Source organism: Rutidosis leptorrhynchoides, chromosome 4, assembly GCF_046630445.1.
Source record: "Rutidosis leptorrhynchoides isolate AG116_Rl617_1_P2 chromosome 4, CSIRO_AGI_Rlap_v1, whole genome shotgun sequence".
NCBI lineage: Eukaryota > Viridiplantae > Streptophyta > Magnoliopsida > Asterales > Asteraceae > Rutidosis > Rutidosis leptorrhynchoides.
Window position 1 is genome coordinate 120,159,413 of NC_092336.1, and position 24,166 is coordinate 120,183,578.

General features: G+C 34.3%; 4 protein-coding genes across 5 annotated transcripts; all 4 read right to left on the reverse strand.

Annotated features, from left to right (window-relative positions):
- Positions 1–599: 599 nt before the first annotated feature.
- LOC139840952 (uncharacterized) lies at positions 600–1,564 on the reverse strand. Its single transcript, XM_071831193.1, has 2 exons — positions 1,054–1,564; positions 600–943 (listed from the first exon to the last, which is right to left on the reverse strand). Exons 1-2 carry the CDS (start codon positions 1,562–1,564, stop codon positions 600–602), a joined length of 855 nt encoding a protein of 284 aa, XP_071687294.1.
- Positions 1,565–9,095: 7,531 nt separating this feature from the next.
- Positions 9,096–11,496, reverse strand: LOC139845022 (peroxidase 11-like). Its single transcript, XM_071835239.1, has 4 exons — positions 11,287–11,496; positions 10,733–10,924; positions 10,483–10,648; positions 9,096–9,520 (listed from the first exon to the last, which is right to left on the reverse strand). The coding sequence occupies exons 1-4, from the start codon at positions 11,494–11,496 to the stop codon at positions 9,096–9,098; spliced, it is 993 nt and encodes a 330-aa protein (XP_071691340.1).
- Positions 11,497–12,664: 1,168 nt separating this feature from the next.
- On the reverse strand, positions 12,665–14,733 carry LOC139843882 (uncharacterized). Of its 2 annotated transcripts, none has more exons than XM_071834058.1 (2): positions 14,614–14,733; positions 12,665–13,730 (listed from the first exon to the last, which is right to left on the reverse strand). In XM_071834058.1, the coding sequence occupies exon 2, from the start codon at positions 13,706–13,708 to the stop codon at positions 12,920–12,922; it is 789 nt and encodes a 262-aa protein (XP_071690159.1). In that variant the 5' UTR covers positions 13,709–13,730; positions 14,614–14,733; the 3' UTR covers positions 12,665–12,919. The 2 variants fall into 2 exon arrangements, with proteins under 2 accessions (XP_071690159.1, XP_071690160.1); XM_071834059.1 differs by having other exon boundaries at positions 14,595–14,673.
- Positions 14,734–15,644: 911 nt separating this feature from the next.
- Positions 15,645–18,383, reverse strand: LOC139840082 (ceramide synthase 1 LOH3-like). Its single transcript, XM_071830302.1, has 7 exons — positions 18,232–18,383; positions 17,476–17,705; positions 17,223–17,378; positions 16,661–16,846; positions 16,302–16,486; positions 16,136–16,211; positions 15,645–15,990 (listed from the first exon to the last, which is right to left on the reverse strand). The coding sequence occupies exons 1-6, from the start codon at positions 18,370–18,372 to the stop codon at positions 16,177–16,179; spliced, it is 933 nt and encodes a 310-aa protein (XP_071686403.1). The 5' UTR covers positions 18,373–18,383; the 3' UTR covers positions 15,645–15,990; positions 16,136–16,176.
- Between the last annotated feature and the right edge of the window lie 5,783 nt (positions 18,384–24,166).

Genomic DNA, 24,166 nt, shown 5'->3' on the forward strand with positions numbered 1-24,166 from the left:
ATTACTGCTAGGTGTATACAAGATAGCAACAACTTTCAAGTACGGAAGTTGAATGATCTACACACGTGCTCAAATACCCAAATTCTTCCGAACAATAAGCATGCCACCAAGAAGGTCCTAGGGAATATACTGAAAGAGGTGATGAAACAAGAAGGTCGTGTCTATCGACCGAATGATATAAGGACTGATATGTTGGCGCGATTTAAAATAAGTCTATCATACCACCAAGCATGGAAAGCCAAATGTTACACAATTGAGATGTTGAGGGGTAGTCTTGAAGATTCCTTTCAAATACTACCTAATTATCTATATATTCTTAGATTGTCTAACCCAGGTAGTGTAACCAACATTCGAACGGACAACAAAGGCAGATTTGTTATGAGTTACATGTCCATTGGTGCAGCGGTATGTTTAATGCTCTCTTTATTTACTTATTAATTTAACTCGTATTTCAAAATAATGTTTCAATACTTTAATATGCAGACATGTTCGTTTGGGATACGTGCACTGTCTGGGATACGTGCACTGTCTGGGATACGTCGTGCTAGTATACCATAGTGGTGATCAAAATCAGATTTTCTATACGCTTTGCACATTTTCTAGTAGTGCCACTCGTAACTTTTAACCCTTTTAGACACACTTTTGAGGTTTCCCAACAAATGTCTAGCACATAGTGCATGAAATACTTCTGGAAATACGTTTGATATGCCAGCAGCTATTGCAGGTGCCCTATCAGATATAATGGTAAGATTAACAATACAACATCCCGAAGACTGTAGAGAGTCTCTTAGATTACCATAAAACCATGTCCAATGATTGGTGGTCTCTCCTGCTCCAATACCGTAGGCTAATGGAAGGATTCCATTGTTAGCATCCATAGCGACAGCAATCAAGTTAGTCCCCAAGTAATGACTTTTTAAATGAGCCCCATCGACTATGATTACTGGTCATGCATAGTAAATAAAGAGAGCATTAAACATACCGCTGCACCAATGGACATGAAACTCATAACAAATCTGCCTTTGTTGTCCGTTCGAATGTTGGTTATACTACCTGGGTTAGACAATCTAAGATTATATAGATAATTAGGTAGTATTTGAAAGGAATCTTCAAGACTACCCCTCAACATCTCAATTGCGTAACATTTGGCTTTCCATGCTTGGTGGTATGATAGACTTATTTTAAATCGCGCCGACATATCAGTCCTTATATCATTCGGTCGATAGACACGACCTTCTTGTTTCATCACCTCTTTCAGTATATTCCCTAGGACCTTCTTGGTGGCATGCTTATTGTTCGGAAGAATTTGGGTATTTGAGCACGTGTGTAGATCATTCAACTTCCGTACTTGAAAGTTGTTGCTATCTTGTATACACCTAGCAGTAATTTGCCATGAACAATTTGGTGATATGCATGTAGCTGTATACCTTGACTTGTCTGAGTACTTTGGTTTTATCTGGAACCCTTCAGTACCACACTTTGTACGTAATTGCATAAGAAAATCTTCCTTGTTTTCGAAAGTCTGATTCAATTTAACTAGATCCGAGGTTTCATATATTGTCATTGATCTAGGTTTCATTTCGGGTTGGTTGTTCGACAGTAACGGTGGCATGTTCCAAAATATATCATCTGATTGGGGATTATACTTAATTGGCTGGTCATAAGTTGTGTTTGGTCGACGTATTCATCTTCGTATTCATCATCACTATCAGGAACATCATCCTCATCAACTATGTAGTTAGAAAAAGGGTGTTTTGTTGGTTTGATTGGATTCACATTTTCCATATCATCATGCTCAGATCCACTTTGATCAGATGTAGGTAGGTCAATGATGTAAGGATCTTCGTTACCTTCAAAAGGTGGTTGTTTATCATTCAACAAATTGGTGTATTGTATTTGTTGGTTGATTTCATCTGTGGTTTGAGTTTGTAAGTTGAACTGATTTACAGATTGATTTTGTAGGTTCGAATTATTTGTGTATGGATGTGGTTGGTTGTACTGATCAGTGTATGGGTGGTGTAGGTTGAACTGGTTGTTACTTTGGTGTTCTAGGTCGTACTGATTGATGGTTGACTGTTGTAGGTTGAACTGATTGATGGATGACTGTTGTCGGTTGAACTGATTATTGTATGGATGATGTAGGTTGAACTGATTATTGGATTGCTGAGGTAGGTTGAACCGATTATTGGATGGATGATTAAAGTTGTACTGATTATTGTAAGGATTTTGTAGGTTGAACTGATTATTGGTCGGATGTTGTAGGTTTAACCGATTATTGTATTGTTGTTGTAGGCTGAACTGATCATTAGGATTAGTAAGGTTTCGACCTAAAACATGCATTGAATTCATAATAACTTCTAGATATATGTGAACGGGTTGATTTGAGATGGCGAAATTCATAAAATCATTAAAATCATCTTCATCATCAGTGATATCCAAGACACAGTTATCGACAACGTATTTCATAGATATAACTAAATCTTGTGAAACATCGATTTTTTTTAACACATATTTTAACAAAAGCGTACGATTTAAGGGTTTGTTTGGCGCGATTGTAAGTTTCAAAGGTACTCTGGGACAATTAAGTGGCATATAAACTATATGACTATTGGCATGTTCAAAATAACCTCCTGAACAAATATATATCTTTAACTTACTCATCACTATAAATGTAAAGACATATAAAAGTAGGGATTACTCACCAATAAGTGATGACATCAAACTGCGCAAAGAGTTAACTTCAACGACTAAGTTATTGTGAATATGAATCTGGTGTGTTTGAATATCGATCAAGTATGGTATTTATTAAATATGGGAATTACTTATGGGATCCCATTACTTATAGAGTACAAATGGATAACAGGAATAAAAGGATCTACCGTTATCCAATTAAATTCATGAAAGGTGGATTTCCTATCCGTAGCTAATAATGATAAGAAATGTTATCTAAATGTGGGACCTAGGTTGCCTTTTTAATCATGAAAGTCCACTGTGGTCAACTACTTCATAGATTATGGTCGACTAAGTCATTTTTATTAAGTGGTCAACCCACATCAGGGTCGACCACAGTGTATTTAAGCAGTGGTCGACCACATTTTACACCAGTGGTCAACCAGGCAAACGGTGGCTGTCAAAAGATTACAGTGGAGCCTGTTCAACCTGCTGACTTAATATGCCAACACAAACATTAGAGCTACCTTTTACAGTGGAGCCTGTTCAAAATACAATACCAACACAAACATTAGAGCTACCTTTTATGTACTTCGATTCGAGATCTAAAGAATGTCTTCCCCATCCTATGTCTGTATTCTAATGCAACCTTCGCAGTATCTTTCTCGAATGGGTAGGTTAGCTCACAAAATACACGCTCCATGTTTATGCAAACCCATACACCACAGTCACCATAATATCCTGACTGCTGAGGTGAGTCGATATACGTAAATGTAGATGGCATCGAGACGTGTGGTGGAGGAGTGTAGTTAATTGCCCTCAAAAACTCTGGCAGACACTTACCCAACTCGGAAACATAATAAGCGCGGTGGTCAATTGAGTTGTGCTTGACAAAACTATCGTAAATGACGACGGTGAAGTCCTTAAGATCAAGCACAATAAGCACCCAGTGATCCGCATCTTCCAAACATGTTGGGAATAGGACCTACAATTAAAGTTAGAAAGTTATACAGATAACTCTAATCTGAATGTATATGTCTATGTATATTTAAACTGTATATGTATATGTATTTGATATTGTAACCTTCTGACACTTCGACCAATGTGGAAAAGGGAGTCTCGATCCGTCTGCATAACAAGTAATATTGGGATTGGTGTAATTCGGGTCAAGTGTTACACCCGTTTTAAAAATCCCCATCCACTTAATCATGTCGACCGGCATGATCGTACATCTTTGGCGGTCCTTTAGTGGCTGAAAATCCATTTGATCTAAACGGTAGCTCCACCACAACAACATAGATCCCCAACCATTAATATTCTGAAATTAACAATCACTTAGTCAATCTCAAGTTAGCGAAGTTAAATGTCGACCACTTTAATAATAAGTTTATAAAACACTTACAAAGTTATCTAAGTAACCGCCTTCAAATTTGTTGAGATCCGCTCCCAAAACTCGTCAGTGATGAATATAAATCCGTCGGATAGGCCCCGAACAAATACCGATAAGCACTCGTAATGTGGAGTCATCATCTCTTCCGGTGTCTTAGGGCCGTCCAGATTCCTTTCATCATCATATAATGTGGAAGGGCCGGGATAGATAAGTCCAGACTTATGAATTAAATCGTCAATGATTTCTAGAATAACATTATTAGGCACTAACGGAGCACTCAGTCTCCTTGTCTTCTGTTGTTTTATCGGGATTTCTTTCTCTGGCATGTCAGGCTTTCTTTTAGCACCCTTTTTGATCATTTGTGACGGTGTAACGAAGGGAGACATCCTTGCCCGTGCAACCCGACGGTCCCTTTTGCTTCTCCTCACATAAACCGGTGAAGCAACCTTCACATTATCAAACATATCTTTCTTGGTTGTCTGAACTTCAACATCTGACACATATCCACCAATGAAACCACCATCATCCTGTCACAGAAACACACAACAATAAGTCATCAGAAAGTCAGATATATAGTCGACCTTGACAAGGATCGAATATAGTTTAAATTTAATATAGTCGACCTAGGTAATGGTCGACTACAATGTAAACATGGTGATAGTCGATCCAATGAAGGGTCGACTACTCATCTGCACACTGGACAGTTTATATAACTTACCAACTTGCATAAATGAATTATATAATAAGAAATTACCTGCTCTTGTTGACGGATATGTTGTTGTAGGTTTTGTATCATAGAATGGAGTTTTAAAATACTTGTCCGATGGACGCCTCTAGAAACATATAAACTCTGCACTATCTTTAGTGTCTCACGTGTAACACGGATGCCAGCCTCAACCCGATCACTCATCTCCTTAATCTCCTTGGCATGTTTGTTTTCCTGGTCATTTAATCTCTTTGTCAAATTCTTAATCATATCCGTCAACTCCTTCTTCGTCTCATCATCAAATTTCTTCGGATCATCAACTTTCTTCACCGGTAATTTAGCATCGGGGTTCTTGAAATAGTTTACACTAGCAACCCACCACTCACACTTAACCTCTGTCTTGGTGGGCCTCAAACGATTGAGAGGTCGTTCTTCGTCCGGGATATCATCCTGTCATACACATATTCATATACATATACATATACATATACATATACATATACATATACATATACATATACATATACATATACATATACATATACATATACATATACATATACATATACATATACATATACATATACAGTTACAGTTACATATACAGATACATATACAGTTACATATACATATACAGATACATATACATATACATATACAGTTACATATACATATACAGTTACATATACATATAGATATACACATACATATAAACATAACACATACATAAATATTTTGGTATAATTATACTCACCGGGAGTTGCATCAACTCAACGTACGCATTCCAGCCCATGACTTTCTTCTTTCGTTTCCAGTGGATTCCACGAGGTATGCCTTCACTTTCCGGCTTGAAAGCATATGCTTCTATTTGGTGTTTGTATGCCTCCATATCCACATCTACAAACAAAAACCAAATTTGGTTAAATATGAAACATGTTAATTGCTTAAAATTTATAAGTACGGATTACTACCTTAAACGCCCAAGTGAAGCCGCTCAAATGGTATGTCATTACCCCCTTCCGAGTTTTATCTGCTACCCTCTCCTTATAAGGTACTAACACGTGATGCAAACTATTGTAAAGTTTGGTCCATAAGAAAGAACCCCACGGATACTTGTTCATCAACTCAAAGTCCTCTAATAAAAGAAGCATGTCATCGTTTACGCTATCCCGCAACTGCTTCCCAAGGAAGCATAAGTTAATTATCAACGCAATGGCGACTATGACCTTATCCTTGTCAGTTCCTTTCAACTCATCTTTAAAAAAGGCGTCGTGAAACTCCGAAAGATGACGTTGACCACTATGTCGTTTAATAAAAACACGAGATGAAACCGAGTGGTCAAAATCCGACCTCTCTTGACCTATCCAATCTATAAAAGATGTAACTGGACCAAACCGCATCCCGGTAACCAAGCAAAACTCACGTCTACCACACCTAATGACATGGTCTCAGGTAACTCAAAACCATAGCTCTTCTGGCTCCTCACATATTTCGCGTCCGTTGATTACAAACTTTTTCGGACGGTCAGTCTGATTCATTAATAAGCAATGTATGTATCCCGGATCATTGTCATCACACTTTATATCTAACCAATGACCGAAACACGTCTCTCTGAAAATCTTTGTCTGAGCCGGAGCGAGTTTGTTCTTAATCTCCCTTATAAGAGACATCTTGCTTCGAATGGTGACCTTGGCCTCGAACCAAACCTGTAATCAGACAATGATAATGTCATTATACATGAATGTTAATATACATACACATACAGGTACATACAATTGAAAAGCAAATACACTATAGTCGACCTTCTTTCTGGTCGACTACAGTTTTATTCAACTATAGGCGACCCAAAATGGGGTCGACTATAGTGTATGTTTTTGGCAGTCGACCCTTTGAATGGTCGAGTATGCAAGTGATCTTCTGACCTAAGGCATCCCCATAACCATATACAGATATATACACTTTAGCAAAAACAATGGAATAATTGTATATCTATAGTTACATATACATATACATATACATATACATATACATATACATATACATATACATATACATATACATATACATATACATATACCTATACCTATACATATACTGACATGTACACACATACAAATACATCCATACACACATAGATATAAATACAGGGACCAATACATAGATATACATATATACACATATATACACATACAGATAAACTAACATATACATACAACAAAGAAATAGGTTTTACCTCAATATCTGTCATCTTTGAAGGGAACTCTTGATTGAATCTAAGGACGAAATAGATACACTGACGATGGAATTAGGGTTTATCTACAAACTATTGAAGTGATCACTTGATTGAATCTGCAATGAATGAGGGTTGATGAATCAGGGTTCGTAACTAGGGCTTGTGGAGCGAATTTTTGTTAGAGTTGAAATTTGAATTTTGTTATCCCAACTCGCTATTTCGGTGTCTTTTTGTATACTCGACCATCATTAAGGTCGCCCGTGTTTTTTGGGGTCGAATACAGTGGTCGACCGATAGCCAACAGAAATCGACCTTGCCAGTTATAAACGGTGGTCGACCACATTGAAATTTGGTGTGGTCGACCGGGTATAGAGGTAGTCGACCCAACGGGTGGTCGACTTAATGGTGTAAATAGACAATTTTTTTTCTAAAAGTGTATTTTGGGGAATTTCCCACCAAATAATCCTAACACTGGGTCACTCAGAAATAGTAATAAATGAAGTTTAAAGGGATCTGAGATCTTTTATGTAAACATCCAGTGTTGCCGATATCGTTATTATTATAATGGAAACAACGAGTGTCGGAGATAGCTTACCCGTTACGGTGGGAAATGATTTCACTTCATATATGTATAACTATAATTTGTACATCGACGATTAATAAAAAAAATGTGAAAAGTGAAAAAATACATATAGATTCCACTAAAGCTTAAAAAAATAAAGTTGAAACAATTGTATGAAAAAAAAAAAAAAAAAAGTTGAAACAATTGTATGTAAAAAAAGGAAACATTTTTAAAGAAGTCATGGTAAATGGTTTCGTCTAAATCACATCGACGATTGGTACCAAATTGAATAATGATTAATGATGGTAATAATACCAAAAATAAAAAATAATAAAGTTTAGGCGATTGTTGAAAATTACTCAAAAATAAATAAGTAAATAAATAACAAAGATGGTGTGAAGTTGTTTCTTATGCTCAAACGACAAAACTATGGTAGCAATTAGCATATAAATCCTAGTGTATAAGTACAATATGTGAGTAGCATATGTAAAGAAGAGATTTAACTTCCATCTACATACATGATGTCTTTGAGTTGAATAAAAATAAGGATGAAGTAACTAAGTTGCTTGTGAGAGTAAAGATAAGGAGATAGTTGATCCTTTGGTGAAAAAAATGTAGATATGAAGCATAAAAAGGATACAAAATGACGAAGATACCCTCAACAAATATGTAACAAGACAATTCAATCCAATGGAACCAGTAACTCACAGAGGGCAGTAGGCAATTTTAGGAAATAGTATATTAGGATAATTTTGAGTTAGCGTGAGTTTTCCTTTCAAGAAATATATGTAGGTGTGGGAGAATCCTGCTATAGGTAGACCATATGTTACAAGCTTCAAATTAGGCGTCAAATTGACATGGCTCTTTTTTGACAAAAATAAACGCCCATTTTGATACTTCAATTATAACGTCTTCGAGCCATCAGTCACCATGACGTGCAAAAACTATATCTGACACCCAATTAAAAATTGACAACTCACTTATTTATTATTCTGTATTAATTTACTGTAATTTTTTTTTTATCAAACTCTCAATCGTATTTTGCTACATCACCCAAAACCTTCTCGCCACAATTTGACGCTCAAATTCGACTTTCACCAAAACAAAACTTCAAAATTTAACACTGTCACGTCAAAATCTTTTCTCTCTAACCAAAAACACTAAATTTATCTCCTCGTCCCAGGGTGGTCATGTAGAGATTTCTCGGCTAATTCACCTTAGCTACAAACATATAGTTGAAGTTAGATGATTTGCTTACAATTCAAATCTTAAATATTAGTAATATGATTTGACTGCAGTTGTATTAAAAATAGACACTAAATTTCAATAACAGTACAGTATAATTTTTAATAAACAAAAATTACAAATATTAAATTTGGCCACCTTAGCACTTGAACATGAATATAATTATATAATATAATCAAAACCTTGTATGTTATGAAATAGTCTGTGTTCTCACTTCTTATACATCATTGAAACAAAACAAATTCAAATATAATCATGAATACATGAACAACAACACAAACCACCATTTTCATGTGTTCACAAATCTACAATTCTTCCTGACCTCACCATTAACATAAGTATCAGGATTTGTAATATTTCCCAGTCTCACCATAGACTTAGAAAACTGTTCGAAAAACGCTATCCCATCTTCTGCGTATCTCTTAACAAGCTTGCTGGTTTCAACTCCAACAACACTTGAATAAAGTTCTTGATCCGAATTAAGAAGACCTTCTCCTCTAAGTAGAATGTGATAATACGTGTTGTCGAAAAGATTAGGTGAAATATAATCCATTGCAGATTCATTATTTTCTCCTCCTCCAGCAGCTGGGCACGTTGACTTTAAAGTTTTGAGATTTGACTCCGCGATTGTGCTCGTAGTTGCAGTTGCTTGATAGTCTCCATAGATTCTTGCTCGATAATTTGTACAACGAGCCATTCCAATCGTGTGAGCACCTGTTACATAATTAATTGTTTAATTGCATAGAGTGGTTCAATTTAGCAATGAAAAAATGTTGAAAAATTTGTATATCACAAACAAAAATGGAATCCATGCCACAATATTTATTCTAAGGGTTTTAATTATCATGTGTATTTAATATTAATTAATTCAATATGATATATACCATTTTTATGTAAGCATTAATTATATTTCTGATGCTTAGGGAAATTATGAATTTATTAAATGTAGCTTAACGTATGCCTCGAGCAGTGGCGGAACTTGAACCCAAATACACATGAGGCGGGTGCAAAAACTTAATAAATTTTTCATTTTTCGCGGGGGTAAACACTAATAAAAACCTTATTTTTTAGTAAATTTTTTCGCTTTTAAGCAAGGTTGTAAAAGACGCGAGTCGGGGACGCGTCGGTCGGGACCTTGGAGGGACGAGTCGGTCGAGACGGGGACGCGTCGGGCGTTGACCAACGTTGACTTTTAAATTAGTTTTATTAAATATATATTTATATTTAATATTTATAGAAATTGAATCTTAAAATATAAACTATATTTACAATAAACATGAACAATTAATATAATTATAATTATTAACAATATTACAAAATAAAAATGTAATATTTTTTACTTTAACCGACTTTGACCGAATTTGACTGACTTTGATCGAATTTGACCGACTTTTGCCGATTTTTTCTAACTTTTTCCGACTTTGACCGCCTTTTTACCGTTGACCTTTTTTAAGCCACGACGCGTCTGCCGTGCCTAAAAAACGACGCGTCAGTCAAGTCGGCCGACTTTTGCAACACTGCTTTTAAGGGGAGAAATTTAAAAAAAAAAAATCCAGATGGGGCGGATGCCCTTACCTGTCTCTACAAACATCCGCCACTGGTCACGAAGGCATACGTTAGCAAAAGCCTTATTATAAAACATAAAACATTTATAATAAAGCATCTAGCTTTCTTACCAGAAAGTGCAACCATATCAGTAACAGATAAGCTTTGGTACATAAACTTCGAGATCATCGAAAGAAGCCCGTCGTTTGCACCTGGAATGTTTGATTCCACCAGTGCAGAACTTGCAGTTTTCGAGTCTTTGCGTCCAACTGGAACATCCCAGTAGGGTCCACCAACCTGTACCCAGTAGTAACATAATACTAGCTATAACTGTTAAAAAGAAACAATTTATATAGCCAGATTACTAAAATATTGACTTACTAACACCACTGCGTCTCTTGCAGCAATGGTAAGAACATCGGCACACGAAACAGTGCTGGGACACTCAGATTCAAGCTTGTTCTTTATCCTATCGATGATTTCGAAACCTTTCAAAGCGTTCAAATTAGTAGGAGCTTTCTTTTCTCCTTGCTGAGTGAATGTATCATCTAGCAACACCGATCCATCACAACCCTAAATCAAATCAAGATAAGCAAATAATGAGAAAGCTTTCATACATAATTAAAAAGATTTGAAGATATAAATCACTACAAGAAAAAACAGCTTTAGTGACAAATGTTATTTCATGACTAACAACACAAAACTGGTCATGTCCCTATAGATCCGTCACAAACCATTAGTGACCAAAATACTATAATTGGTATAGTGACCATTTGTTTGGTTACTAATAAAACTAATATTGTATAGTGACCAAATTTAAGTGACGGCATTTTTAAAGACAACTAAATAATATTATTAGTGACAAAATAATAATTTGTCTTTTTTAGTTGTCACAAATGACCATTTTTGTTGTAGTGAATATTTAATGACCGTACCTGTACAAAGCAGTCATGGAAATGTAAGCGTAAGATGAGTGCGGCATTTCGAAGATCAGATTGTACAGCACACTCCATTTCTTTTCTAACAATGGCTTCTGCATTTGGGCAAGTTGATTTGTAGTGATCTAAAGTTAAAGGAGGGTCAGCTGCATGCAAGAATCTGAGGATGAAAACTGAAAGAATGAAGATGGTTGATTTAATTTCCATTGTGTTGTTTGTTTGATTTTGATAGGTTTCTTGGATGATAATTAATGATAATGGGTGTGACTGAGGCTATATTAGTAGAGAAATTTGGATGCACATGTGTTGCTTTGTTATGTGAAATTGTGTTTTTAGTCAAGAGAAGATGGAACCACTCTTGGGTAAGTTGGTGGGCATTCTTTAACCAAATAATTTCAAGTTGTGTGTAAGAAAACAAGAATTGGGCAAGGCAAGTTACCAAATTATAATCTCTCATTACCTTTACTATTTAAATCTTTTGTTTTTACTACTTGCAATTTTGTACTAGTGGTTTTTGTAGATTCTTGAAACGTTTGTACAATATGAAGCAGTTATTGATCAACAGTTATTGTGGATTTATCATTGTCCACCACGTATATGCATCAACAAATTGTATTATGCAAGTTATTAATGCATACATGTGGTGAATTTATAAAAAATTACTGATTTATTATCATCCATTTTGGCATAGTATGGTTATGAAGCAGTATATAGTTGTTTTAGTTTCTAGAAAAGTTTAGCTTTGACTAAAGCAATTACCATGATGCAATTTATTATTTTGAAATATATTATGATACAGAGTGTACAATTTTGGACTAAGAAAAGTGTTACATCATATGGTAAGGATTATGTTTAATTTTCTGTAGTTAAAAAAGGACATGAAATTGAATTAATTTATAAATTGATTACCAACTTTCAACAACAAATGCATCACATTGTAGACTCATTCATTCCCATCTTAGGCTGACCACAGCAGACCAAACTTTCATGGGAAAAAAATTCTTTGTTTCGCTTTTAAAAAAATGATAGTTTCAAACTAACCCGACACAAATACAGGGGGATCGATCGACACCCCACAAGGCATACACCCACATAACCAGGCAAAACACCAAACCTCCATAATTTGTGATTTTAGGCTGGGGCAGGCAGACCCAAAGAGTTGCAACTTAAATTTTTCTATCTTGTTTAAAAATTCACAAGCACTTGCAGCTAGGTCCACCCACTTTGGGTCAGTTTTGCTCACGCAAATTAGCAATCAGAAATTTGGCTTATAAGAAACCAAGATCGTGATATATGTGCGTGCACTTCACGTATGTACCAACTCTTAAACAACACAACTACAGGTTTTAGGAGAATGTAAATAAAAGGACATATGTAAAAACAAATACTATCATTAACTTTTTATATGGAGCAATTCAAAGTTGGAACTGGTTCCCGAAAAACTATATTCAATACTAAGAATTAGGTTTCGGGTCAGTCAAGAATTCATCTTATCAGACCTGAACATGACACAACTAAAAAAAGAAGCAGCGATCACAAAAAGTAGTCACTCATTTAAACAGTACAGATACACAAAAACAGGAACAAATGCAATGTCTGCCCACAAAACGTATCAAACACAGACTCAAAATCAGGTATATAGTTCTGAATCCAGGTAATGGTTTTTAAGACCAAACCTCAAGCCTTCATCTTCACCATTGGCATCAAACTTAAGTTCCATGCCAGGCAACACTTCTTTGACCAATAAATCTTTGACCATCGACGTTACCGAATTACCGACTTCAGGCCACAAGACGCACAAACTTCCCTTTATATTCTTCATTTGACAGTAACTCAATAAAGCAGCACCCAACCCTTCAATAACACTTCCTGATGGAAAATAAGTCAAACTTTTCAACAAAGGCACACTTTTCCTTTCACTTGATGTTTCCAGTTTCATTGCAAACGTATCGTCCGTTGAGATCCTACCACGAAAGTTACGGGCTTGAATAGAATCAAGAATCAAAACCCTTTCGGGGATAATTTGGTTACCGATTAGGGTTTTGGAGATCATATGGGCTCGTTCTGAAGAAACAGAGTATTGAAAGTTGGCAAGAATTATGGATTCGGTAGGATGATCGATGGTGTAAAGATTGCATGATTTGTCTTTAAGAGAAGGGTTGATTGAGTTACCAGAGGGTGATATTTCGGGTAGAATTAGGGTTCCGATAAGTGTTTTTGAAGATAAGTTGTGTAGTAAGTATAGAGACGGGGTGGAAAGTGCAATTATGAGAAGATTGGGTCGAAGTGGTAATTTTGAATTTGGAGATGAGAGTAATACGAATGGTGATGGGAGGGGATTTGAGGGTGGAGTGAAGTTGTTTAGATCTTCGAGGAAAAACCGTGAGGGAGGTGGTAATTCGGTTAATACATCTTCCATTTTTGTTCTTGATTATTATTACCTTCAAAATTCAAGCACAATAACCATACGTAAAATGATAAAATGAGTACAAGAGCTAATTTACCTCGGTAATAATAAAAAGATGTCAGATAAACTACAAGAGCTAGTACATTGCCAATGCAAAAAAATATAGTGATTTGTAGTTTGTTTATGATTATGACTATGCTAAAGTAACAAGTGTTAATTTAAGATTGATAATCTTTATATGGTTGTGACTTCAACAATCAGAGGAAGGATCATGCAAGTACACTTCCAAAAAAGACAGTTAAACACTTGACCTTTTTCAAATTGAATCATATGAGTTGAAAAATCTAATTTGATTTAAAGTTTCATGTCCCTATACTACAGAAGTGTATACTAAAATGTTGAAGCCAACATTTAAGAATATGTGCATCTACAACTTTTCAACTTACACATGGACGATGTACTTATATGTACACATGAGATACAAAAAATTCAATTTTATAAATATTACTCCGTATAACATCTAGTTACATGATTCAGATTCATAACTTTTGATATTGCTCTTAATACTAACATACATGTTGTATAATGATTACTGATATTCAATATAAGGCAGTATCAAACCTTTATTGGATGAAAAGACCAAATTAGTTAAGTCAAAGGACATATACAGATGAACAATTGTTAAACCCTAACGGTTCAATCAAAACAATAAAATACAAATATATTACAATATAGTTAGAAGAGAAAACTTATACTTTCAGCCTGAACTCATCAATAACCTGCCCTATTTACAATTAATTTATGACGTAAGCCAGACAAAACTACAATTAACAGCTAATTTACACATTTCTTGAGCAGAAAGAAACACGTAATTCTGCGTTAAACACATAAAAATTACATTCTGAGCATAAGATTACCGGCGGATACTGCTCAAAATTGGGGCAATTTGTGTCGGCTGAAGATCTGATTTAGCTACTGAAATTTGATTTCCCTGTTCGACTTCAATTCTTTTTGTGCTCTTTTATGATGATGATGATGATGATGATTTTTGTTTCTTTTGGTCCCTAATGTATATGAGGTTTGTACAGAATGCTCCTTATCTATCCAAGGTATTTAAGGTGGTACCCTGAAATTATTTGTTTTATAAATGAACCCCTCCTCACATTTGCTTTTATTTATAATTCTTTTGCATGAAATGAATATTTTATTTTATTGATGAAATAAAAATGTTACTCCCACCATCTCAATTTAATTGTGTAATATTTGTTGTTTCAATTTTATAATAACTACGATAAATAGATAAAATAAAAGGGTAAAGTTATTGTACACTTTTAATACAAAATAGGTGATAATATTAATAAATAAGTAAAACTGTAAAATAAGTAAAAAGTACCATAAATTTCTTTACATGATAATCATAAATGTAAGTTACGCGTTGAAGGACACTAGTTGATTTTGAACTGATAACTATTTTGAGATGTTTCACTTCATTTGATGATAAAAAGACAATGAAGAGTCGAATACTTAAGTAAATAAATAAATTTAAGATTAAAATTTGGTTGGTTATTCTATGTAAAAACTTTGAGTTTATGAGGAAATACAAGTGTTTGTAAAACATATTTACCAAACTCATGCATTTTAAAAAAGTATATCCCTAAACACGTATCTTTTTTATTTTTACTTCTTAATTTATAATACTAATACTAATCAATATTAATCACAAAGTATATTCTTCTAAAATTTACACCTATCTTCAAGTTTATACATGGCAAAAGGGGACCGCATAGAAATTAGATGACGTATATTGCAACCAAAAATACAATGCTGTATACCAAATTTCACACAATCTAGTAGAAATTTAGAAGGCCAACATGACCCATAATCCAACAGCTGATACGTATGATGAAGATAATGATATGAATAGAAAGTATCAAATCCACAAGTTAAAGGAGACACATCCCCACAAGCTACACTGTGAGACATTCCCTTTCGAGGAGGGGGAAAAAAAAAAAAAAAGACAACCTTAAATCAATTACATCATATATTGAACTGAAAGATACAATGATACGTGACTCTGTTGATCCAACAATAACACCAAAGTTCCTTGATGATAATAATAAGTACAGTTAAAGCAAAAAAATTATCAACAAACCAAAAATGAAACAACAATGAACCAGCATTCAATGGTGAAAGCTGAATTTGTATAGCTATTTGACGCTCTACGTATACCAGTCTGTTAAATCTCATTTCTTACATAAAATTTAAGGTCGATACAAAAAAACATCTCCCCCCACCTGCAAATAAAGGAACATTAAAACATGCCATCTCCTTCAATCGAACTAAAAGTGTACAATTAGTAAAAGCTTCAAAAGTCAAGTATCAGATTCTCATGGTGACATTATACATGACCATTTTATGATCGTAATCAATTAAACTTACCTTATAGTGACTTCCCTAACAGCCCTACCAGAAACAAGTAATCAATCCTCATGTTCTTTATCACTATCATCAGAATCTACAAATATGACATAATACTCATTACCAAATATAATTAAATAATAAAAAGATAATATAGAAAAAAATATACACTATCATTTTAACTTACCAGAACGAACATCGTCACTAAGTTTCCCTCTATCTTGAATCTGTTTAACAAGCATGCGATACATAAGCACCCACCAATATATGTGAAGAACAAGCAAACAATAGAGAAGGGTGTTGAACACATAATAGTATAGTGGGGCCTCCTTAATTTGCTTCTCCTTATCCAATGTCATAACCACTTCATAACTGCAATTTAAATGAAAAAACAGAATTTTTTTATTAAAATATGTTCAAAAGAAGTACTACGCAATTAAAATTCAAACTTGGCATGTTGCGATACGAATTTGACCAAAAAGGATGCTAACAGCTGAGAGCATAAATTACATAACTGATTTGTAAATTATTATTTACGATTCTAACCTTGTACTCCAAAGGATCCAAAATGGGTAATAAATAAGACGAAGAATCACCCACGACAATACAAACAGAACAAATGAAAAACTTGCAAGTGCTTCTGCACCACTGTATTTAGACATCTTTCCTACTTCAAGAAATACATCACTCGCATCATGAAGAGCTAAAATTATCGAACCCGCACGAGCAAACCTACACAAAATAGAAACGCAAAACTACATTCATCTTTATTTTCTACAAAACACGTTCATCCTTCCTTAGGGTATGTTTGGTAAGGAGATTTTTGGAGGTGTTAGGAGCTTTTAGCTTTTATGAATAACTCTCATCTAATAAAAAGTTTTGTTTAGTTAAAAAAAAAAAAAACTTAAAGTTTAAATGGAGGGAAAAAACCTAGAAGCTCCTAGAACTAGCGTTTGAGAAAAAGTTCCAAGCTTTTTGTCATTTTATAACAGCTCCAGCTACTCTGTCAAACGCCTAAGTACATCTAAAATGCTACCAGCTACCAGCTATTAGCTAGTTTTACCAAACATGCCCTTAGTTTCTTGATAGAAAAAGAGCACAAGTAAACCTGCATATATAGGACATTGCAATGAGAATAGCAGTTGCAACATGATGTCCCATTGACACACCAAAATCCGATCTCCTTGTTTCCCAGAAAATCAAAGCAAAGATGGAATACGTGTAGAATCCACCCGTATACATGTATAGACCTTTCAATTTTAACCTGCATGTTTATTTATCAACAAAAAGTTAATCCATTATTAACGATAATTATCAATTTTTGTAGAGTATTATTAAAATAAAAAAAAATAAAAACTTACTTCATTTTCTGGTCAGGCCATCTCTGATCACCAGGACCAATCCAAAAATAATTAGTGTTTGTAAAATACGGTTCATTATAGGTTACAACCAGGGCTAAAATTTCTGCTGACAGAAAATAAACGCATTTCCACGCCGATTCTTTAAATTTCCGTATTTTTTTATTCCGATCATCTGTCTCAACATCCAACTTCTGCTGCCCTTTTTCAAATATCAACCACCTACCTACATGCTGCAACACGTGACTCAAATGTAACCAACCATATAACTTCTTCTCATAATAAACTAGGAATACTCTTATCACTATTCATATAAAAATGCAGAGTAGGTCGTGTATTAAACTATTAATCCGTCAAGACTCAAGAGTGTGTCTATCCATTTATCAGTATTTCTTAAATGAATGAATTTACCTGTATCCCTAATTACTTTAGATTCGACTAAAGATCAAATACAACAACATTCTATCTCTAATAACCAACACCACAAGCCCTAAACAATGTAGGCAAATTATAAAAAGTATCCACTTAAATTTTTTTAATAAATAACCTTTTGATGCAAAATTACATGCTTATGAGCTCATATTTACATTCTTAAAAGGTAAACAACCAATAAGTCAAACTAACTGACCTGTTGACTTTCCATGATCCAATTACTTGATATTTTATTGAATAAACACATTAATTCGATCTAATTCTAATTCAACACTATTTTACAACCAATTATACAGATTATTAAAAAAAAAAAAAAATCAAAATTACCTCAAAAAGGAATCTATCGAGAAAAAACCTAACAGTTGGGAAGAAGATAGCAAATATTGGAAGAACAGTGAAATCTCCATATGTTGGGTACGATTCTTGTTCAAAGTCAATTGATTTAATTGTTTCTACAATTTCCATCATTTAAACCTATAGATATAGATATAGATTTAGAGCAGAGTTGTATGTGTGTGTACACACACAGAACAGAACGTGAATGTATTCTTTTTTTGAAGTTTTTGCAAGTGGGGGAGATTTATTCGAGGTCCAATCACAATTTTAAAATTAGTCCCCAGACTTTTGTTATTTCCATTTAATGATTGTAAAGAAATTTACTTAATTTGTCTAAGTTTTAATACCATTTTTGTATTTGTATAAAGGTTAACAAAACTACAAAATGATATAAGAGGACGCAATATAACAAAACTACTTAATTTAAGAAATCTCCATGTGACTTTTTGTTGTTCATCTATTAAAAGCCATGTTGGTGTCTTTCTTAAAAGTTAGATCCACGTGGGAAAATTATATAGAACCGTGAAGTAATTAAAGAAATTTCTTTTTTTTAATTGGAATTATATATGGGCGGTTGAGGCTGGTGTGGGTCAGGATAATGGGCCCTGGAGGATGATTTTGGGTCGCAATGTATGGCGGTTAAGGAGCCCGTTAACAATTTCGGTGACATCAAACTTAAATTGAGGCCTAAGAAAAGCGGTAAAAAATATCTTCGTATCAGATGCTAACAAAGCTTCTAATCTAGTTAATGATAATGTTTACAAACCGGTGGAGTTCGGTCAGGGAGGTAGGAGGTATTGCGATTGTTTAGATCCAAAGTGCGAGGGTTTTTGTATGGAGTAGTATATTTTAAATGGCTGGTCGAAGAAGCTTCAAGAAGAAATTTTGGCTAAGTCAAATTTAGAAAGTTGAATAAGCAAAGGGTCGTTTCGAGATCTTTCAATTTACATGATAATGTTGATGATATCTATTTCGGTGACACAGTTCAAAGGATGTTTGTTGATCAATTCGGGGAGATTTGTGAGTGTTCCCGATCGATGGGTTAGAGGCGGGGAACAAACTGATTGAGAAAAAATTTCTCAAGGGTTTATAAGATCGTGGTGTTAGTGCTTCGTTCGAGGCTATCTTAGTTGGTGATGGATCTTCAAATGTGTTGACTTATAAGATTGTTAATCGAAAAGGAAAAAGAATTGATCGGGAGACCATTAACGGGAAGATAAAGAAGACGGTCCCCTAGTTCACCTGACTTTGTGTGTTTTTTTGTTTGTTTCGGTGGCTCGTTTTATGTAGTTATGGTCTGGTTATGGTTAGGTTCTTATTATCTTGTTACGTTAATTTTTTTTTTATATAGTCATAGACTCGTGATAGATAGTTATAGCGTTGTTTGTTTCACACTTTTTAGGTTCGAGTCTCTATGCTATCGTTTTGTATTTCTCGATTGAGAACGTTTTCTTTCGGGAATCGTTTTCGTTTATATTCAAGTTTGCGTTATTTTTGTCAAAAAAATAGAGTTATTTATATTATAAAAAGTAATGGTTTGGGAATAGGTTGAGAGCTTGGTTCGAGAGACTATGATTGGCTACTCAGCTTCGTATCTATTGTTCACTGCACACATCAGTATCAAACCTCACTTTATTTCTTCCTTTCCTTTCCTTAGGTTCAGATTGGTTCAAGAGATTAGGAGTGGCTACTCTATCACACCCCCAGTTAGGGCCTGGGCGAAATGTGACTTAATACCAAAATATACCAACATATTATAATAACGAGAACAATACTAAATGAGAAAATTAACTTTGATGAGTACGCAGCGGAAAATGAAATGTCGTTACAAAGGAAATGTTTAAATGCAAAAGTAAAATATGCGATAATCTCTTGATCCTATGTCCAAGTAGCATCACATAAGCAGTAGATAAGTAAGCTTGAATCAGACAGCACCTGAGACAAAACATGCTAAAGTGTCAACCAAAAAGGTTGAGTGAAGTTCATAGGTTTAACAAAAGTTTGACCGTTGTTTTAGACCACAAGATTTAGTTTGTAAAGTTGATCTCCCGCAGGATCTAAAGTTATGCCAAAGCGTGATATTTAGACTAAACGTTTAAGTTTGCCCCATGACAAGTTGTGTCTGTCCTTGTCGGTTTAAATTTCATTATCAAGTAATACAAAGACTGAGTCAAATGTATCGAGGACGTTACTCCCGATAGGCCTACCCCCAATAATTAAGCATGCCGCAGCACTTAAAAATATCACTGTAGGGACTTAGTCGGACATAGCCGGGTATAGCGTAGTTTAACAGTTTGGTACTTGTGTTTAAAGTGTAAAAAGTAAAAACAGCATGTGTCTCACCCCAAGTAAAGTAAGTAAGTTTGCTAGCAATAAAGAGGGGCTATGAATTCACCTTAGTAAGTAGAGAGAGAGTTATTCCTCGGAATAGAGAGTTGAATGAGTGAGCAGGTGATGTTAAAGCGAAGGGGTACTAAATACTATAATATTTTACTAGGAAATACTATTAAATACGATACAATTTTACACAAGTTATTTATTTATTTATAGAGTGGATATACCTAAACCTTGCTACAACACTTATAGGCAGTGTACCTAATCGTACAGTAGTGTAGTTTTTAGTAAGTCCGGTTCGTCCACACGGAACTAGCCAAGTTTAACGCTATATTTTTAAAACTAAATTTGAATATAAATATATATATAAATATAAGAAGTATTATTATTATTATTATTATTATAAAAGGGGGTTTTTACCGTTTAATGACCGGTTTGTCGATTTTAAAACTTTAGTCGCAGTTAAAACCTAATGTAAAATATTAAATATATAAAAGACTTAATTTAAAGCGTAAAGTAAATAACAATAATTAAAGTGCGATAAATTAAAATGCGATAAATAAAATGACAATAAATAAAATTGCAATAATTAAAAAGTACGATAATTAAAAGTGCAATTAAATATAATGACAGTAAATAAAAGTGCGATGAAATATGAAATAAAGGAATTATGCTTATTTAAACTTCCATAATCATGATGTTTGACGTGTTGATTTTAATTTATTACCATGGGTTAATTGTCCTTTGTCCTGGATTATTCGATATGTTCATACGGTTTTGTCCATAATAGTCCATCAGTCATAAATATAAAGTGCGAGAGTCTTCATCAAATTATCCTTACACCCAAAGTCAAATATTCCAACTAATTCGGGATTCGAATTGTAACAAGGTCTTAATACTTTGTTTAATGAATACACCAGGTTATCGACTGCGTGTAATCCAAGGTTTTATTACTTTGTTAACAATTACACCAATTACCCTTGAATGTAATCCACCCCTGTCTCAACTAGTCCATTAACTATTAATCCAGTTACGTGTCCGGTAAAATGAACAATTATTGGTATTTATAGATATCCCGCCCACCGTACCCGATTAAGCGTATGTGGTTATTTATAGATACATCAAATTATAACCTTTATATTAAATTAACGAGGTATCGTTAAGTTAATATAAAACCCATTAATAGCCCATAGTCTAATTTCCACAAGTGTCGTTCTTTTATCCAAACCCCAATTATGGTCCAAAGCCCAATTATCCAAATTTAATATTTAGCCCAACATCACGATTACTTCGGCATTAAATAAGCATAATAATAACTTAGCTAGGAGACATTAATTTAAAAAGGTTGAACATAACTTACAATGATTAATAATAGTGTAGCGTTACACGGACAAAATTTTGACTTATAAGCTTAAAACATTCGCTAACATACCCTTATTATTAAAATTAAATTAAAATTAAAATTATAAATTATAAATATAAATATATATATTGAGAGATAGAGAGTGAACTAGAAAAAGATGTGTTTTCGTTGTGCAGAATTCGTTGCCTTTTATAGGCCCACATTTTACTGTGCAGCTCCGCGAGTGCGGAGCTTCGGATTCCAGCTCACCAAATTTTGGATCCTAGCTTTGTCGACATATTTATTATATATATATAATATATAAATAATTTATATAATTATTTATATATTATATTTTATTCTTGTGCATAGTTGACTTGTAATTTTAGGTCCGTTGCGTCGCGCATTTACGCCCGGTTTATGTCCCGGTTCCGGATTTTCGAACGTCCTTTCGTACGCGTAGATATCTTGTACTTTGCGTTTTGCGGCTCGTACTCTTATAATTTTTAGACGTTTCTCATCAATAATTTGAACCTCTTTGATTGTACTTTGTACTTTTTAGCTTTTTGGTTGTTTGCGTCTTCAATTCGTCGAATCTGCCTTTTGTCTTCACTTTTTATTATTTAAACGAATATCACTTGTAAATAGGACAATTGCAACTAAAAGCTTGTCTTTCTTGAGGGATAATGCTATGAAATATATGTTCGTTTTTAGCATTATCAAATATTTCCACACTTGAGCGTTGCTTGTCCTCAAGCAATATAGTACTTTGAATAAAAACATACTTGAATCACTTCTTTATTCTTCACACTTTGTACATCAGTGATTTCAATACGGCGGTATGAACAATGATAGTAACGATGTGGTTTACAGTCCCACATGACTATGAAAATTTAGATCCTTAAGGAAATTGGATCTTTATGAAAACCTTTGATCTTTTCAAAATTTAATCTAGCTTTTACCCTAGATAAGTTTTCCGGAATAACCCTTCACCGGTGTTTGCAAAATGTTTTTGTGGGTTGTGTGGGTTTCAGATTTGAAAATTTTAGCTCAAAACTTTCGGTTTTGTGTCACCCACTTGCTAACCTTGTATTGGGAAAGCAACACGTCCAATATACTTGCTCCGTATATTACCTTTTGATAAACTACCGTCCGGTTGTAAAGGAAAGCGTTGAACAAGCAACTGTTAAGACAATGTCCCGTGATATGCTTTTAATTATGGTCTATATCGTGTCGGATGCAATTACTATCCTTTGTAGGAGCAATAGTAAAGATCACCCTATAGTTTTTCGGTCTGGCACAAGGTCCTGTCTTCGACCATGCTATGCAACCACCGTTCTTACGGTTGACACCCGATTTGGTTCAGGTGACCTAATGAATTCCAGGTGAATTATTAGGATTTTACGTTCAATGGTGATGAACGCATTAAAAATGGGTTTTCAGAAAACAAATCGGTTTGAAATTTTGATCAAAATATTTTCTCGTTCAAGCTCGAGTTTAGATATCATCGAATTCCATGAGTTTGTAATTCTCAATCTTTAAAAGTTAATCTCAAGGATTGAGTAATATCAGTCTTAAAAGCTGATTTTTGATCTTTAAGGAGATTATCCTTTCTGGAGATCTGATTCATTAGTCTTATAAGCTAATTTGCACGGTGCCCCCCATTGTACGAGACAGATCCTCTCATGGTTAGGATAAGTCTGACCACTTGGCGACCCTGTTTGATGCTGAGGTCCGTGGATTTCCAGTTGATTTTCGAGAAAACTTTTCAAGGTTTTTCGTAGACTCTACAACTGGTCTGGACGACAACTTCCTGATCTAAATCAAGAAGTGCGTGTCTTTTTCTCTCGGAAGACTTTACTTCCTTTTAAATTACAATAAACTGGGTAAAACTGATTAATATCGTCCAAAACAAAAGTATTTTCAATTATTTGTACAAAAATATGTGATATATGTTCTAAATAACTTGGTAAATTTTTCCCACACTTGACTTTTATTTTCCTTTCTTTGCCTTTTTATTGTCCTCTATTCCATTTTAAATGAATTCTAACATTTTGGGTTGTTTCTCAATTTATGTCCTTTCCGAGGTAACAATAATTTCGGTGTTAACACCTAGTTTTATCGTTCATAAATATGTATAAACATGATTTTGAATTCATTTATTTGAAAATTTTGAAAATTTTTACTAGAATTGGGTAGTCAGTATATAAGACTAGGGTTGTTCTTTATTATCAGAGAGCACTAGATTCT

Bases quoted from the DNA above. Each gene is read 5' to 3' on its own strand.
- LOC139840082 (XM_071830302.1), bottom strand. From the start codon at position 18,372: ATGATGGAAATTGTAGAAACAATTAAATCAATTGACTTTGAACAAGAA. The intron at 17,379-17,475 runs GTAAGTTTTTAT...ATAAACATGCAG, and splicing joins TGGCCTGACCAGAAAATGAA to GTTAAAATTGAAAGGTCTAT. The intron at 16,487-16,660 runs GTTAGAATCGTA...TTTAAATTGCAG, and splicing joins TGGATCCTTTGGAGTACAAG to TTATGAAGTGGTTATGACAT.
- LOC139843882 (XM_071834058.1), bottom strand. From the start codon at position 13,708: ATGGAAGATGTATTAACCGAATTACCACCTCCCTCACGGTTTTTCCTC.
- LOC139845022 (XM_071835239.1), bottom strand. From the start codon at position 11,496: ATGGAAATTAAATCAACCATCTTCATTCTTTCAGTTTTCATCCTCAGA. The intron at 10,925-11,286 runs GTACGGTCATTA...GATTTGATTTAG, and splicing joins TCCATGACTGCTTTGTACAG to GGTTGTGATGGATCGGTGTT. The intron at 10,649-10,732 runs GTAAGTCAATAT...TACTGGGTACAG, and splicing joins CAAGAGACGCAGTGGTGTTA to GTTGGTGGACCCTACTGGGA.
- LOC139840952 (XM_071831193.1), bottom strand. From the start codon at position 1,564: ATGACAATATATGAAACCTCGGATCTAGTTAAATTGAATCAGACTTTC. The intron at 944-1,053 runs GTAGTATAACCA...ATGCATGACCAG, and splicing joins TCTTAGATTGTCTAACCCAG to TAATCATAGTCGATGGGGCT.